We start from the raw sequence: 14,433 nt of genomic DNA, 5'->3' as shown, positions 1-14,433 counted from the left end.
ATCGTGCTTTGTTCTATGTAATAAGATCATACACCAGTTGATTACAATTATTCTAGCCAAGTACTGAACATTAGGGGACATTAGAACCAGAGGCAGTCACAAAGTTAGACAAACAGGAGTGAAGACAGATGGTTATTATTAATTCTTTCTTTTCGAGAACACTGATAGAATGGATCAAACTACAAGAATTTGTAATGGATCCGGGTTTTTTGGGAGGACTTCAGGACCAGATTGAATACTATCCACTGAATTTCAACTAGACTTGGTGGTAATTGTCTCGGGGGCAATCATACCACATCTCCCTTTTTATACTAGTCGCTCATTTTTGCTTAAACGTTTTTTCAACTTTTATTGAAGCTGGTTAATGCGCTTTAAAAAAATATCAAGGTACTCTTAGCCTCATGGCTTAAATCTTAATGCTTACGTGCTGATTTAAGAAGTATTCCTATTCCCCTTTAGGGTTTTAAAGTGTTTTAAATCATGAGGAAAAGAGTTTATTATTTGCAGCTTCCACGGCTAGATCGGTAGTGCTATTGATGTTGGAGAAATAAAAACAGATCAAAGAAACCAGCGACTATATTCACAAAAAATCACACACAAAAAAATGGGAACTGATGACCCAAACGTCCGAAAGGTTTTGCCATATACATCTAAATTAATCTGTCAAAACAAGTGAGAGGTTAAGCTAGTTATAAAACTAGGTTTAATCCACCATTTTCTACATAAGGAAATGCCTGTACCAAGTCAGGAATATGACAGTTGTTTTCCATTCGTTTGATGTGTTTGAGCTTTTGATTTTGCAATTAGGTAAGGGACTGTCCATTTTGAGTTTTTCGTTGGAGTTTGGTATTTTTGTTATTTTACTTTTTACTGGGTAGAAAATCCTTAGTATTTCGAGTATTTCAAAGTTGTGTAAACAGTTCAGTTATAGATATGATTATGTCAATGATAATTCGTTCGGTTGGTTGATAAAGTCTAACGTTTGAATTTGTCAGTTCTTATGGACTTCCCCATTTTGAATTTTCCTTAGAGTTAGGTATTTTTGTTAATACAGAAGTGCTGAGTACTGATATGACTATACCCTCGGGGACGAAACTTCCACCAACAGTTGCATCGACCCAGTGGTTGTTAAAATCTCATCAAAGATACTGGTGAATGTTTGCAATCTATTTTCTCAGCATTCCGACTGTAATTTTGTAGTTCAGATATATTTGTTTCTCGTTTAGATTTTTTATGGTGTGGTGCAATTTTTTCAACACCAATAGAAGTATCGCCAAAACAAGGACATGCATGTGCCATATAACAACAAACATGTCTGAAAAGCACTAATGTCTTATAAAATCCCATTTGAATTAGGATTACTATCATTATTAGCAAACGAGACAAATCCTCAGATATTATAAGTTTGTTGGCCCATCGTTGCATATCTCAAATCTCCTTTTATTTAATAGTCATCTATAATAATAGTCTTATTCATTAAACCCATTCATCTCTCTGTCTGCCTTTTCGTAACGCATGCACCCATACTCTGAATTCGTTTGCCAAAAAAACATTACCGGCTATGTAGGATTGTTTATCATATGTTGTTGACCACACTGTATTATCATTTTGTTTTTGAAAATGTTTGCAGGAGTTGTGTTATTCTGACTATTTTTGTACTATTGTAACACAATGATATCGTCTGGATGCTACTTCTCTAAGACCCTCTGTCTGAAAGCCTACATACTTGTATGACTATTTATCTTCGTGTTTAGTTGAAATTGTTTGCAGGAATAAGTCTTCGACAGTTTTTTCTTGTTATTGTAACAAAATGAGATCTTGTGAAGCCGTTCGACAGAAGTCGTAATTCTTGGTAGGATTGTTTGTAATAATATGAAGTTCAGAGACCGATTTAGGGGGGAGCTACATATATGGTTAATGCATAGACTTATTACAAGTCCCACTCCTAAAGTTGTCGAGTTGTTGTCCCCCCTTTCAAAATCTGGATCAACATCTGTAGTTGACCTCACGCTACTATTATTTTGATTTGACATTTTGAGTAGGAGCTATGGAACTTTGACAATTTTTTACTACAGTGACCAGAGAATCAAATAATGTCTCTGTTGAAAAACAATGATACGGGTGTGAGTAAGCTCGTACCTTAACCATCTCGTGCTTTGGCCAATTTTTACCTGTGCTATTATAATGGTTGAAAAACGAATCACTTGATTCCGTCAATGCTTTCATTTCGTATGAAAACAACACAAGCCGTATATGAAAGCTATCCATGCCGTATGAAAGCAACCCAATATGATAGAATTATTTGTTCCGCTTACCAAACGGTATTAATGCTCTGGAAATAAAACGCTCATTTAATTCATCTGAAGAAAGTAGTTGACAATATATCTTGAAATATAATAATAGATAGTTGATATACATATACAGCAATATATTATTATCCTCGGATATTTATTCACAATACTGATTGAAATTTGCTAAATATTTTACGAGCTATCTATTTTGAAACGAAATCTTCATATGCAGATTTCAGCTTTATGACGTACTATAATTGCTTTCACGTGGAATGATACTGCCTTCATATTAAAATGTAAATTTTCTAAAACACAGCAGTCAATTATTAAATTTACAGATTTTCGGAATAAAAAATTTGGATCTGACCACAAAAATTCGACAGATATTGTCATGATTCTTTTATTAGTTGTAATTTGCTTTGAACTAGTATTCAGTGACTGCCAGTACTCTTATATCAGTGATTTGTGTCTCTTGTTTACATAAGAATAAGAAGATGCGGTATGAGGTATGAGACAACTCTCCGCCAGATACCAAATGACATAGAAGTTAACAACTATAGTTCACCATACGGCCTAGCAAAACCCTTACCGCATAGTCAGCTACAAAAGGCCCCGAAATGACAAATGTATGTTTTTTGTTGTTTTTTTTTTTTTTTTGCATCGATCAATTGAGTCGAACCATTTGCAACTGATTTTTACAGTTTGTTCTTATGTTGTGCTGTTACGCCAATATCCTAGGTTAGGGGAGGGTTGAGCGCTCACAAACATGTTTAACCCCGCCCCAAATTCCTCAAGTGCCTGTCCCAAGCCAGTAGCCCGTAATTCAGTGGTTATCGTTGGTTCATCTCTGTCATATTAATTTTTTTCGTAAATTGTATTGTTATAAATTAGGCCGTTGTTTTCTTATTTAAATTTTTTCACGTTTTTGATGTCGAGCATTTCATAGCTGACTATTCGGTATATTTTTTCGATCGCTTTGTTTAAGGCCGTTAGGTGACCTGTAATTGCTTATATCTTCGTCATTTGAACTCTAGTGGATAGTTTTCTCATTGGCAATCATATCAAAACCTTATTCTTATATACAGAGCTGAAAGCAGGATCATTTCACATGGAATAATTATACGTCATATAGATGAAATTGGCAAAATGAAGATGTCAATTTCAAAGTAGATGGATCCTAAAATATTTATCAAATTTCAATCATTATAATACATGTATATCATAGGATAATGATGTATTGCTATATATATTTATATCAATTATTTATATTTACAATATTAATTGCCAACTATAATTTTTTACAAAACAATCAAATTTGCGTTTTTCAAAAAGCACATCTGTTTAAACTAAGTAAACGAACAATGCCAAAAAAATAGTGTTGATTGATTAGGTAGGCAGATTTTCTACTCTTGTGTTATTTTCATACACCATGGGTTATTTTCGTACAAATTGAAAACATATGACGGAATCAACTGATTCGTCTTTCAGCTAATAAAAGATGAGCATTTGTATGAATTGAACACCTACTGTAAATATGACTGATTCAAATTTTAAAAGAATTATCATAATAAATTCATAATAAATACTAGTATAACTAGTTACAACGAACAACTGACGGATGACGTACAATGACAATAACATCACTTGTAAAAATAAGCATGCTCAAATTTTTCCGTCGCTGTCAAAATTTCCAACTGTTCATCGCGGTCGACCACTTTGCAGACCCCACCTTATAGGTCTATGTTATTTTGGTGTCGTCTTGAATGTGCATACATATTTGCCACTGGACGTTAAGCAAATTAAAACCAATCGAACAATCAATTAGGTGTATGTTTTGATCATCAGAGCTTGTTATTTATCTTAATCACTGATATTTATTGTGAAGTTTGATTAAGAAGCTAACACTCTACAATTGAGATAGCATTTCAAATTCTGTTTTTCCTTTTATATCTTAGAGAAAATCCTGACATGTATGCTTATATATTCCATAGAACAGACCGCACCAACCTCAAACACCCAATTCTTCCGACTTTTTTTTTTTTTTATATATAAAAACTGAAATGATAACTTTTGACAAATTAATTGCAACGGAATTGAAATATGAATGCTTTGGTTTCTTTCAGTTCCGGTTTCAAATTTTAATTTCTTTTTCATAAAAATAAACTTGATCTGGATTTCAAGAATGAAATCTCGTTTATCTGATACTTCAAGAAAAATATATCATTATCTCTATGTGTATGTGATTATCATTAAAAAATGTAAGGCATGACGTCTCAAGCTTTAATAAAAGATTTAAAAAAAATACCAATTCAAAATAATTTGTTAACCTAAAACTATCGTATTCATGATTTGCGTAACTGTTTATTGAGATCTGTGGATGAATTTAAAGACATTGTAGCTAGAAAGACATCCCAGATAACCAAAATTTGTCTATGGTCTCCATAGCCATGAGATGCAAAAATAGTTTTCAACCGCATAGGTGGTGTATACACAGCATCAAATCGTTCATCATTATGTAATGGAAGTTTGAGTTTATTAGCCACTATTCCAAGATAGGCGTCGTCTATATGAATATATTGCACATATGGAAATGCCGTTTTTAATAACTTAGCTATAGTCATCGACATGAGTATAGCACCACCGGACGGATAGTTTGGATAAATATCAAACGGGTATTCCTCTCGAGTGATGTACCATTTCGAAGATTTATTCCTAAACGGCTTCGCTCTTTTAATAATACATCCGGAAAACAGTTTCGATTTGAAAGGAGTAGTAAGTGTTTTTAAATACTTATTAACATTCAAAATGTTTACGAAAAAGTCATCATCTACGAAAAACAGAAACTGAGTATTGTCACAATTTTCTACAGCATACTGGTAAGCCATAGCTGTTTTGTTCATATTGTTATCGTAAATGTCAACAAAATCTCCTTGTAAAACATCTTTGTATGTTTCAGATTCTATGTCAATCATATCCTGAACAACACTATAATATCCTAAAAGATATATAACTTTTATATGAGAATGTGATATATTCCCCCATGTTTGTCTGATGGACATTCGATGAGCAATATTCGAAGCATCTGATTTCACTAGCACTAATAAAAAATCCGGCCCTGTATGCAGATCACAAATATGTAATGGTTTGTGAATATATTCGATATTGGTTGGGTTAACGGGTTGCTTGGTAGAAGATCCATTTGTGTAAATTTCGTGAACGATTTCTTGTAAATAGTTATTTGAAACAGAACAATGCACGCAACTATTATGAACCATTATTAACGGGTGTGTGAATAAAGTAAAACATAGAAAACATGATGTAGCAAATATTGTCATCAACAAATGTCTATGTATTCGATGGGCAGGAAGACAACGTTGACGTAAAAACATCTTCCTTCAATCCCAAACATGTTAGCTCTCACTCTTATCCTGAAAAAGAAGAAAACAATAAGACATATCTTAATAATTAATTAACATCATTTTAGCATAACATTAATGTTGTTGTTAAACATGACTTTTTATCATGTAATGAAACCCTTTTGAAGATAAATGCAAAACATATTGATTTCAGGAAAATGTATCATGCATAGAACTATCAAGAACACCCTGAAAATTGATTTTAATGAGTGAAGGCATATATTTTTCTGTTTATTCATCAATATGCAGCAAAATTAATCAATCAAACAATTTTCTAATGTATTTTAACGATAAATAATGAATTCAGTATGTTTGTAATTATGTACATATTAAGGCAATAGCTGAGACAGTAGTAAAGACGAAAGATGGACAAGAACATGGCAGTGTCTATCACCTGGAGATTGCTACCAATCACGTTCCCCCGGTCCGGTCGGTCATATTATTACTTTATCTTCTTTGTGTTGTTTAATTGTGTCATGATGTAGGACGAATAATAAGTGTTGGAAATAAGATTTGAAAAAGGGTCATGTTAAAAACGTAAACATGGGAATCTTTGTCATGCTAATATATTTCGTATTTTCTGTCAAGTTACTCTTACGTAAATCGATTGTGTAAATCTTAATTATTATAATAATATAAGATCTGGTTTAATATACGCCTGATAATTACCTTAATTTTTAACGCTATAAAACAATTTAAAATTAACCGAATACGAAGTTAATGTTGAAAACCAAATTAAACAGAATGCCGCAATGAAACAGCCGTATATTTCAATAGAAAAATAAGTCTGTTTGACTATGCATGCCTTTACAATACTAAATTAGAAATTGAATGAATTATGTTGGAAACCACCGTAAGACAGAGCAATTGGATACTATGGTTTTTCCCTAAAATACTGTGATGCTGAATTTTGTCTAAATCAGGTTTTGGACAGAACAGAGAGAAAAATATTCATTTAAAAAAGGGAAATTTATTTCGACACACATGTATTTGATATATCCAAAACATTGAGATAAAATCGACGCATATGGAATAGTAATTGAGGAGAATATGATTTTTCCTTTAGGAGATAATGAATGCAATAACAAAAATATGATTTTTCCTTTAGGAGATAATGAATGCAATAACAAAAATATATTAAGATTTTCCTTGTCAAACAATACACAATGCATAGAGAAAATGTGAATTCAAGCTTAAAACTTAGAGCCCTCCTTTCAAAATAATAAACTGTTCCTTATCGGACAGGTGAAACCATGATAAACGAATCAAGATATGGGTTCAGCGTGGCCAAGGTCCCCGGACCTCATTTTTACAGAATATTTGTGTGTGTTTTCATTACATTTGTATTTATTTTAACTGCCGTCCTTTTTTTTAATCTCCCACTCCTGGATCCATCATTTGTGTTCAATGTTAGGGAAACTGAACCATAGAACTAAGTAAAGGAAACTATCTAATAGTTTGTGCTGCATGGTTAAGTATTTTTTGTATATAATTTCATTTGGGACAGAGAAATAGGATGTGTATTATTGGATCGCTTATTGCTATGTCATACTCTTATTGCTTTGTCATACATTTTTGCTATGTCATACTCTTATTGCTATGTCATACTCTTGTTGCTATGTCATACTCTTATTTCTATGTCATACTCTAATTGCTATGTCATATTCTTATTGCTATGTCATACTCTTTTTAACTATTTCATACTCTTATTGCTATGTCATACTCTTATTGATATGTCATACTCTAATTGCTATGTCATACTCTTATTGCTATGTCATACTCTTATTGCTATGTCATACTCTTATTGCTATGTAATACTCTTTTGCAAATGCTGTAAACCACTTTTGTGCAATTTATTGATCTGTATGGTTGAGTCCAGTTTTATCCACTTAACAAAGTTGACCTTAGATGAAATTGTCTATTTTTAAAGTCCCTTGTTTAGATCTTACACATTGTTGATAATCAAATGTTTGGATTTGAGCGTTCTTGATGAAAGTAAATCCAGAAAATCGCGTCGGTCGTACACAATTAATAAATTGTTATTTTCTTTAACAGTTAAATCAATATTTAAAGTAAAGTGGAAATGCCACATCTAAATTTAGAGAAATGAATCTGCAATGAAAAAATGCCATCAAAATTTTATAATTGTGCTTTGCCTAAATTTGGAACTTAAAAAAGATATGTACGCAGTTTATTCCCTCCTCTACTTGTATTGATAGAAGTTTTGTTGACATTAGTTTTCCAATCTTCCTCAAAATGTTTCTGCATTTTTGACAAAACGTCATACTGAGTCAATGTCAAAATTAAGCTCAGTCATATTTTTTCTTTCTCTCAACTTTCTTATCTCGCAACGCGGCTTTTGTAACTCGCTACTCGAGGTTTATAACTCGCAACTCGACTTTTTTTTAACTCGCAACCCGACTATCTTTTTTTTTACCCGCAATTTGATACTCTATATCAAGTAAATCTCGCTTTGAGGACATTCTTCTGTATGCTAACAATTGCCAGTGTGTATCAAAATGAATAAGTACGCGACTAGCATATACTTGCAATCCTATTACTTTTCCTCCTCCTGCTTCCAACTCGACAAGAATAATGTTTAGTAACAGTGCCGTAACTCAAATGCATATTCCATGATTGTTCTCATAAATGTCAAATAAATACGAGCAAGATAATCTTTTGCTAAAGATTTTCTATCTCAGGAATAGATTATCTTTACCTGTACCTTTATGCCTGTACCAAGTCAGGAATATGACAGTTGTTGTCCATTCGTTTGATGTGTTTTATCATTTGATTTTGCCATTTGATTAGGGATTTTCTTTTTTGCATTTTCCTCGGAGTTCAGTATTTTTGTGATTTTACATTTTTCTGTATTTGGAAATACCTTTCTCAATTTTTCGGGTCCTCAAAGCTCTTAAACTTCGTACTTTATTTGGCCTTTTTGACTTTGTTTTATTCTAGTCTCACTGATAAGTCTTTTATAGACGAAACGCGCGTCTGGCGTTCAAAATTTCAATCCTATTATCTATGTTAGTTTCCCAATATAAAACATCATATTTCGATTTATCAAGGACATGTAATCTTGTACTTTCACAATGAAGTATGTTTTCTGTGTGGGTAATGTATCCTTATTATCAAAAGTATTTCCTTAATGTTTGTTAGATGAGAAATATTCAGCTGCTTGATTTTGAATCTAGTATTCAATATACCTTTCAAACCATTTGTACAGTTTTGCATCAATACCATATGCTGTTATCTTTGGAGATGTCGCATAAATAAGAGAAGCTATACAGAAATCATCAAATGACAAACACTGAGAAGTTTGTCATTCTGATTTGATATAAACAAATAACATTATAAGCAAAACTCATTTTGAATATATAAGATATTACTCTTAGATGAATTATTAACCGTAATAAGGACTAATTACGTATACTGATATTCATTTCGGTACATTGTATTACGTATCTGAACATAAGTAATGACAGACTGTTGTATAATACGCCATACTATTTATCTGCAAATGGTTCGTTCAAATAAACTTAACGGTACTTACATTTATGATAAATCAAATGTGATTCCGATCTCATTGACGAAGTAAAATGTTTGTCATAAACCGTAATTTATAACACTTTAAAGGTTGTATTTGTGGGAAACATTTAGTTAATTCTACACCAAATGTTACACCAATAAAACCAATATCAACGTTGTGTAGTAGTTTCAAGTTTAGACGTGCAAAAAGTAAAATAACAAAATTACCGAACTCGACGGAAAATTCAAAACGGAAAATCCTTTATCAAATGGAAAAATCAAAAGCTCAAAAACATCAAACGAATGGAAAACAACTGTCATATTCATGACTTGGTACAAGCATTTCCTTGTGTATAAAATGGTGGATTATATCTGGTTTTATAGTTAGCTAAACCTTTCACTTGTGTGACAGTCGCATAGAATTCTTTTATATTGGTGGTAACATGCAAACTAAATCAATAATCGGATTACATCGTGGAAAAATGACGGTTTAAAAAAAAACTTAGCTTTTAAGTTATATGAAATATTTTCATTATTTAATAGCAGAAGAAAAGGCGAGAACATGAGAACTCTTAATCAAGTATTTTCCATCCTACTAACCTCAACACACAGAGAATAATAACTCATGTCGATATCTGATCATTAGTTCCCTTCATGTAATGTGCTCTCTAAATTAAAATCATGCACAATTTCTATTTACATAGCTAAATACATACATGCTAGGATCACTATCGTGGAAATAATTTTCAATTCTTATGATAAAGATAATACTTATAAGAGTCTTATTACAGTATTCTTTGGTAGTAATAAACATATTTTGTAATTTGAATACTGAAGAGTTGTACATACTGCACAGCCAAATGGACGCCCCGTGACTTGGATAAGCATTTTACTGCCCGTAGGAAGAAGACACATGAAAATAACTGGGTTTATCCTTTAACTGATCTTTGATTCGCCAAATATAGATGAGTAATTCAACGTTCGTCGACAAGGTTAACTACATCTATCTCAACGAACTTGTTATGACGATACCTCAGTTACAGTTAAGCCTATCTCAATCATTAATCACACCCAGGGGAGGTTGCCATCTAAAACTTTACGACAAAGAGATGATATCTATATTTTCCCATTTTGAACTTTACATTTCAGTGAAGCGACATTCCAGCAGCGCTTGCATATTGAGTAAAATAGGTACTGTGTCCTTGACCGTTGGCTACTTGATCCTCTGATAAATAGAAATCTTGTTCTGTCGAAATAGCCTTTTCAAACTAAGTTTGGTAAAGTTTGGACATATGGTTCAAAAAGATATCATCTAGAAACAAACTTTTTATCTTAGTACCTTAATTTCTCTCCATCAATTTCTTTTGTGATCTTCACTATGACCTTGCGACGCCACAATTTGCAGGGGACTTTTGCAGCCGTAATCCTATTATCCAGGAAATATTGATAAATATTTTGATTTATAGCTCTAGCTTAAAAATATTGCTTGAAACATTATTTCCCCCAAAGTATTAGTCACCTAATAGTTGACCTATTTATCCCCCACAAAATTAGCAACGTTTCGTTAAGGTTGGACATTATCTGGAATTTGGTGTTACATGTAAGACCTCATCACCAATAGGAGTATTCTCCGTCATGACATTTGGTCTTACATGTAAGACCTCATCACCAATAAGAGTCTTCTCCGTCATGAAATTTGGTGTTACATGTAAGACCTCATCACTAATAGGAGTCTTCTCCGTCATAACATTTGGTCTTACATGTAAGACATCATCAGCAACAGGAGTCTTCTCCGTTCTTGGTCTTACATGTAAGACCTCATCACCAATAAGAGTCTTCTCCGTCATGACATTTGGTGTAACATGTTAGACCTCATCACCAATAGGAGTCTTCTCCGTCATGACATTTGGTGTTACATGTTAGACCTCATCACCAATAGGAGTATTCTCCGTCATGACATTTGGTGTTACATGTGAGACCTCATCACCAATAGGAGTCTTCTCCGTCATGACATTTGGTCTTACACGTAAGACCTCATCACTAATAGGAGTCTTCTCCGTCCTTGGTCTTCATGTAAGACCTCATCAACAATAGGAATCTTCTCCGTTCTTGGTCTTACATGTAAGACCTCGTCACCAATAGGAGTCTTCTCCGTCATGACATTTGGTGTTACACGTAAGACCTCATCACCAATAGGAGTCTTCTCCGTCTTGACATTTGTTGTTGCATGTAAGACCTCATCATCAATTGGAGTCTTCTCCGTCCTTGGTCGTCATGTAAGACCTCATCACCAATAGAAGTCTTCTCCGTCATGACATTTGGTCTTACATGTAAGACCTTATAACGAATAGGAGTCTTCTCTTTTATGACATTTGGTGTTACATAGAAGACCTCATCACCAATAGGAGTCTTCTCTTTTATGACATTTGGTGTTACATATAAGACCTAATCACCAATAGGAGTCTTCTCCGTCATGACATTTGGTGTTACATGTAAGACCTCATCACTAATAGGAGTCTTCTCCGTCATGACATTTGGTGTTACATGTAAGACCTCATCATCAAAAGGAGTCTTCTCCTTCCAACGTCACCTAAATCATACAACGCCTCATTTGTATGCGGATTACACAACACTTAACTACTTCTCAAATTATTTGATAAATGTATTGGCGAGAAGGCAGCCTTAAGAATATGTTGTGAACACTAATGATATGATTTTAATATTAAACAAGGATGTGTCCATAGTACACGGATTCCCAACTCCCACTATCATTTTCTATGTTCAGTGGACCGTGAAATTGGGGTCAAAACTCTAATTTGGCATTACAATGAGAAAGATCATATCATAGGGAATATGTGTACTAAGTTTCAAGTTGATTGGACTTCAACTTCATCAAAAACTACCATGACCAAAATCTAGCCTGAAACGGGACAGACAGACGAACGAACGGACGAACGAACAAACGAACGAACGAACGAACGCATAGACCAGAAAACATAATGCCCCACCTACTATCGCAGGTGGGGCATAAAAATCAAATCTATCTTAGTTTGATCAAATAGGAAGCCTCAAAGCTTCAAAGAAACATGAAAAGTAGAATATAATGGAATTGTTTTAGAAAATGTAAACGGTAAAAATTACTTGGCATTTTAATCGATTTTTATTTGTTATGGAATCAACACGTACACAAAGTATGAACTGCAATTTCAATTAGAATAGGTTTACGTAATCGATTGAAGCCTTATATTCCACAGAACGGTTTATGTTTTGTTATTAAATAAATTATATCATAATGGATACGTTTGTTCAGTATACAAAAAGGCAGCCAGGATCATTCTGAATAAAGTATGTGATACACCGTCAAAAACCTTATTGAAACAACTAAGATGGTGTACTCTTCAAATAAGAATCCTATATCACTGTGTAAAATATTTAAGAATAACCAAAATTTCGATGAAACAAGATATTCAACATGTTAAGGTTGCATATAATTGCTTACATCCACTTCATTTGAATTTTGGTGGATATTTGTCTCATTGGCAATCATACCACTTGTCCTTATTTTTATACATAAGTGTTTGCATACTAGTAGTTAGTTGTATCTAAAGATACCAGGCTCAAATGGCCAAATAAAGCTAAGATAATCTTTTAATGGGGTAGAAACTCCTTGGTTTTTGAAACAATTCAAATTTTTGAAAACAGTAAATTTATAAATATTACCATATCAATGATATTTCCTGTCAGCACAGAAGTGCTGACTACTGGTTTGGTGATAATATCGGAGAGGAAACCTTCACTCTCAGTGGCATCGACCAAGTGGTTGTAACAAAACCCTCCAAAGATACCAGGTTTATAATTGTGTACGCCAGACGTGCGTCTCGTCTATAAGATAGATATGCCTGTTATTCCTTGAAATTGTTAATGTTGATATCGTTGCAGTATGAAATTTATTTCAAAGATTTAGTAACTGTTCCGGAATGGTTAATATGGTGGCGGGGGTCATCACACATAGTTCAAAAAGGGACCATGCAGTATAGTTAATCTTAAGATTGTTAACACTTACTAGTAGTTCTACTCAGAGTTTTTTTTTAATTTTTGTCCAATGTTAGATATTTAGTAACTGTAGTAGCCATATTTGATAGCAAAAGGTCATCAATTGCAGTTATTAAAAGAGATTTAAAAAAAGTTTGAAATAGTGTTGCTTATGGAGAAATTAAGGGTTGTCTTCCTTGAGTGTGAAAAAAATGATAGAAAGGGAAAAAATCCGACAATACAATATGACAAGACAAACATTAGTCCACAAAACACAACATAAAAAACTAAAGACTTAGAAACACTTACCCGAACAAAAACGGGGAGGGGGGGGGGGGGGCATAACAGGTGCTCTGGAAGAGTAAGCAGATCCTGCTCCGCATTTGACAGCCGCCGTGCGTTTCATGTAAGTCTAAAGTAGTTGAAAAGTCTCATTCAGTGATAGCAGAATCGTGGAAAAGAGGATGATTGTAGCTATAAAAATTGAAACATAACGGTCAACCATACCATGATGGAATTCGTAAAACTTTCGACGGGACGACTTAAACTTTTCTACTGGTAACCCTAAGTTAGATAGCTTCCTTGTAAGAAGCAAACATTTATCTATCAAGGAATTCATGATAGGAAACGCAAACTCTGGAATATCGTTTGAACTGGGAGATATATACTCCCTATGATGGCGCAGCGTGAAAATTGCTATATAGAAATGGAAAGTTCACAAAAGAAAAACTGAATATTCTTTTAATATTCGTGAAGTTTAGCTCTCAAATTTGTATTTTCCTAATTGCCAATTTGTAGATTAAGTAAAGATATGATGCAAGTTAAAGTATATATGATATCCTTTGTAAGAGGTACAATCGGCTTTTAGAAAAAAAAATCCTTTAACTTAATTCTTTATAAAAAAAACAATAAACCATGTATTTTTAAAACATAAGATACGCATCAATAGTCCCGTTCAACGTCACTGATGAGTCTTTTGTAGATGAAACACGCGTCTAGCGTACAAAATTGTAAGCCTGGTATCTATGATGAGTTTATCTAGAGTTAGTGCTGATGATCGCGACCAAGATCAAAGACTGTCATCTTTACTAAAAATGGATATTCGACAGAAAATGACTTAACAAAGTCATAAAAAATCCTGTAAAGAACTCAAATCTGGCTAT

At 33.4% G+C, this 14,433-nt stretch overlaps 1 protein-coding gene across 6 annotated transcripts in view; it reads right to left on the bottom strand.

The window, feature by feature from the left end:
- Positions 1 to 4,557: 4,557 nt before the first annotated feature.
- Positions 4,558 to 14,433, bottom strand: part of LOC127737945 (beta-1,3-galactosyltransferase brn-like) — a 45,466-nt gene continuing 35,590 nt past the window's right edge. For all 6 annotated transcript variants that reach the window (XM_052248913.1, XM_052248912.1, XM_052248914.1 and 3 more), the window contains one exon: positions 4,558 to 5,719. In XM_052248913.1, the coding sequence (XP_052104873.1) occupies positions 4,634 to 5,680 (1,047 nt within the window). In that variant the 5' untranslated portion in view covers positions 5,681 to 5,719 and the 3' untranslated portion in view covers positions 4,558 to 4,633. The remainder of the gene's footprint in view (positions 5,720 to 14,433) is intronic.

Source organism: Mytilus californianus, unplaced genomic scaffold (genome assembly GCF_021869535.1).
Source record: "Mytilus californianus isolate M0D057914Y unplaced genomic scaffold, xbMytCali1.0.p SCAF_4, whole genome shotgun sequence".
In the NCBI taxonomy this organism is placed as follows: Eukaryota; Metazoa; Mollusca; class Bivalvia; order Mytilida; family Mytilidae; genus Mytilus; species Mytilus californianus.
Note: the sequence above shows the minus strand (reverse complement) of the source record. Positions and strands in the feature narration are given on the sequence as shown.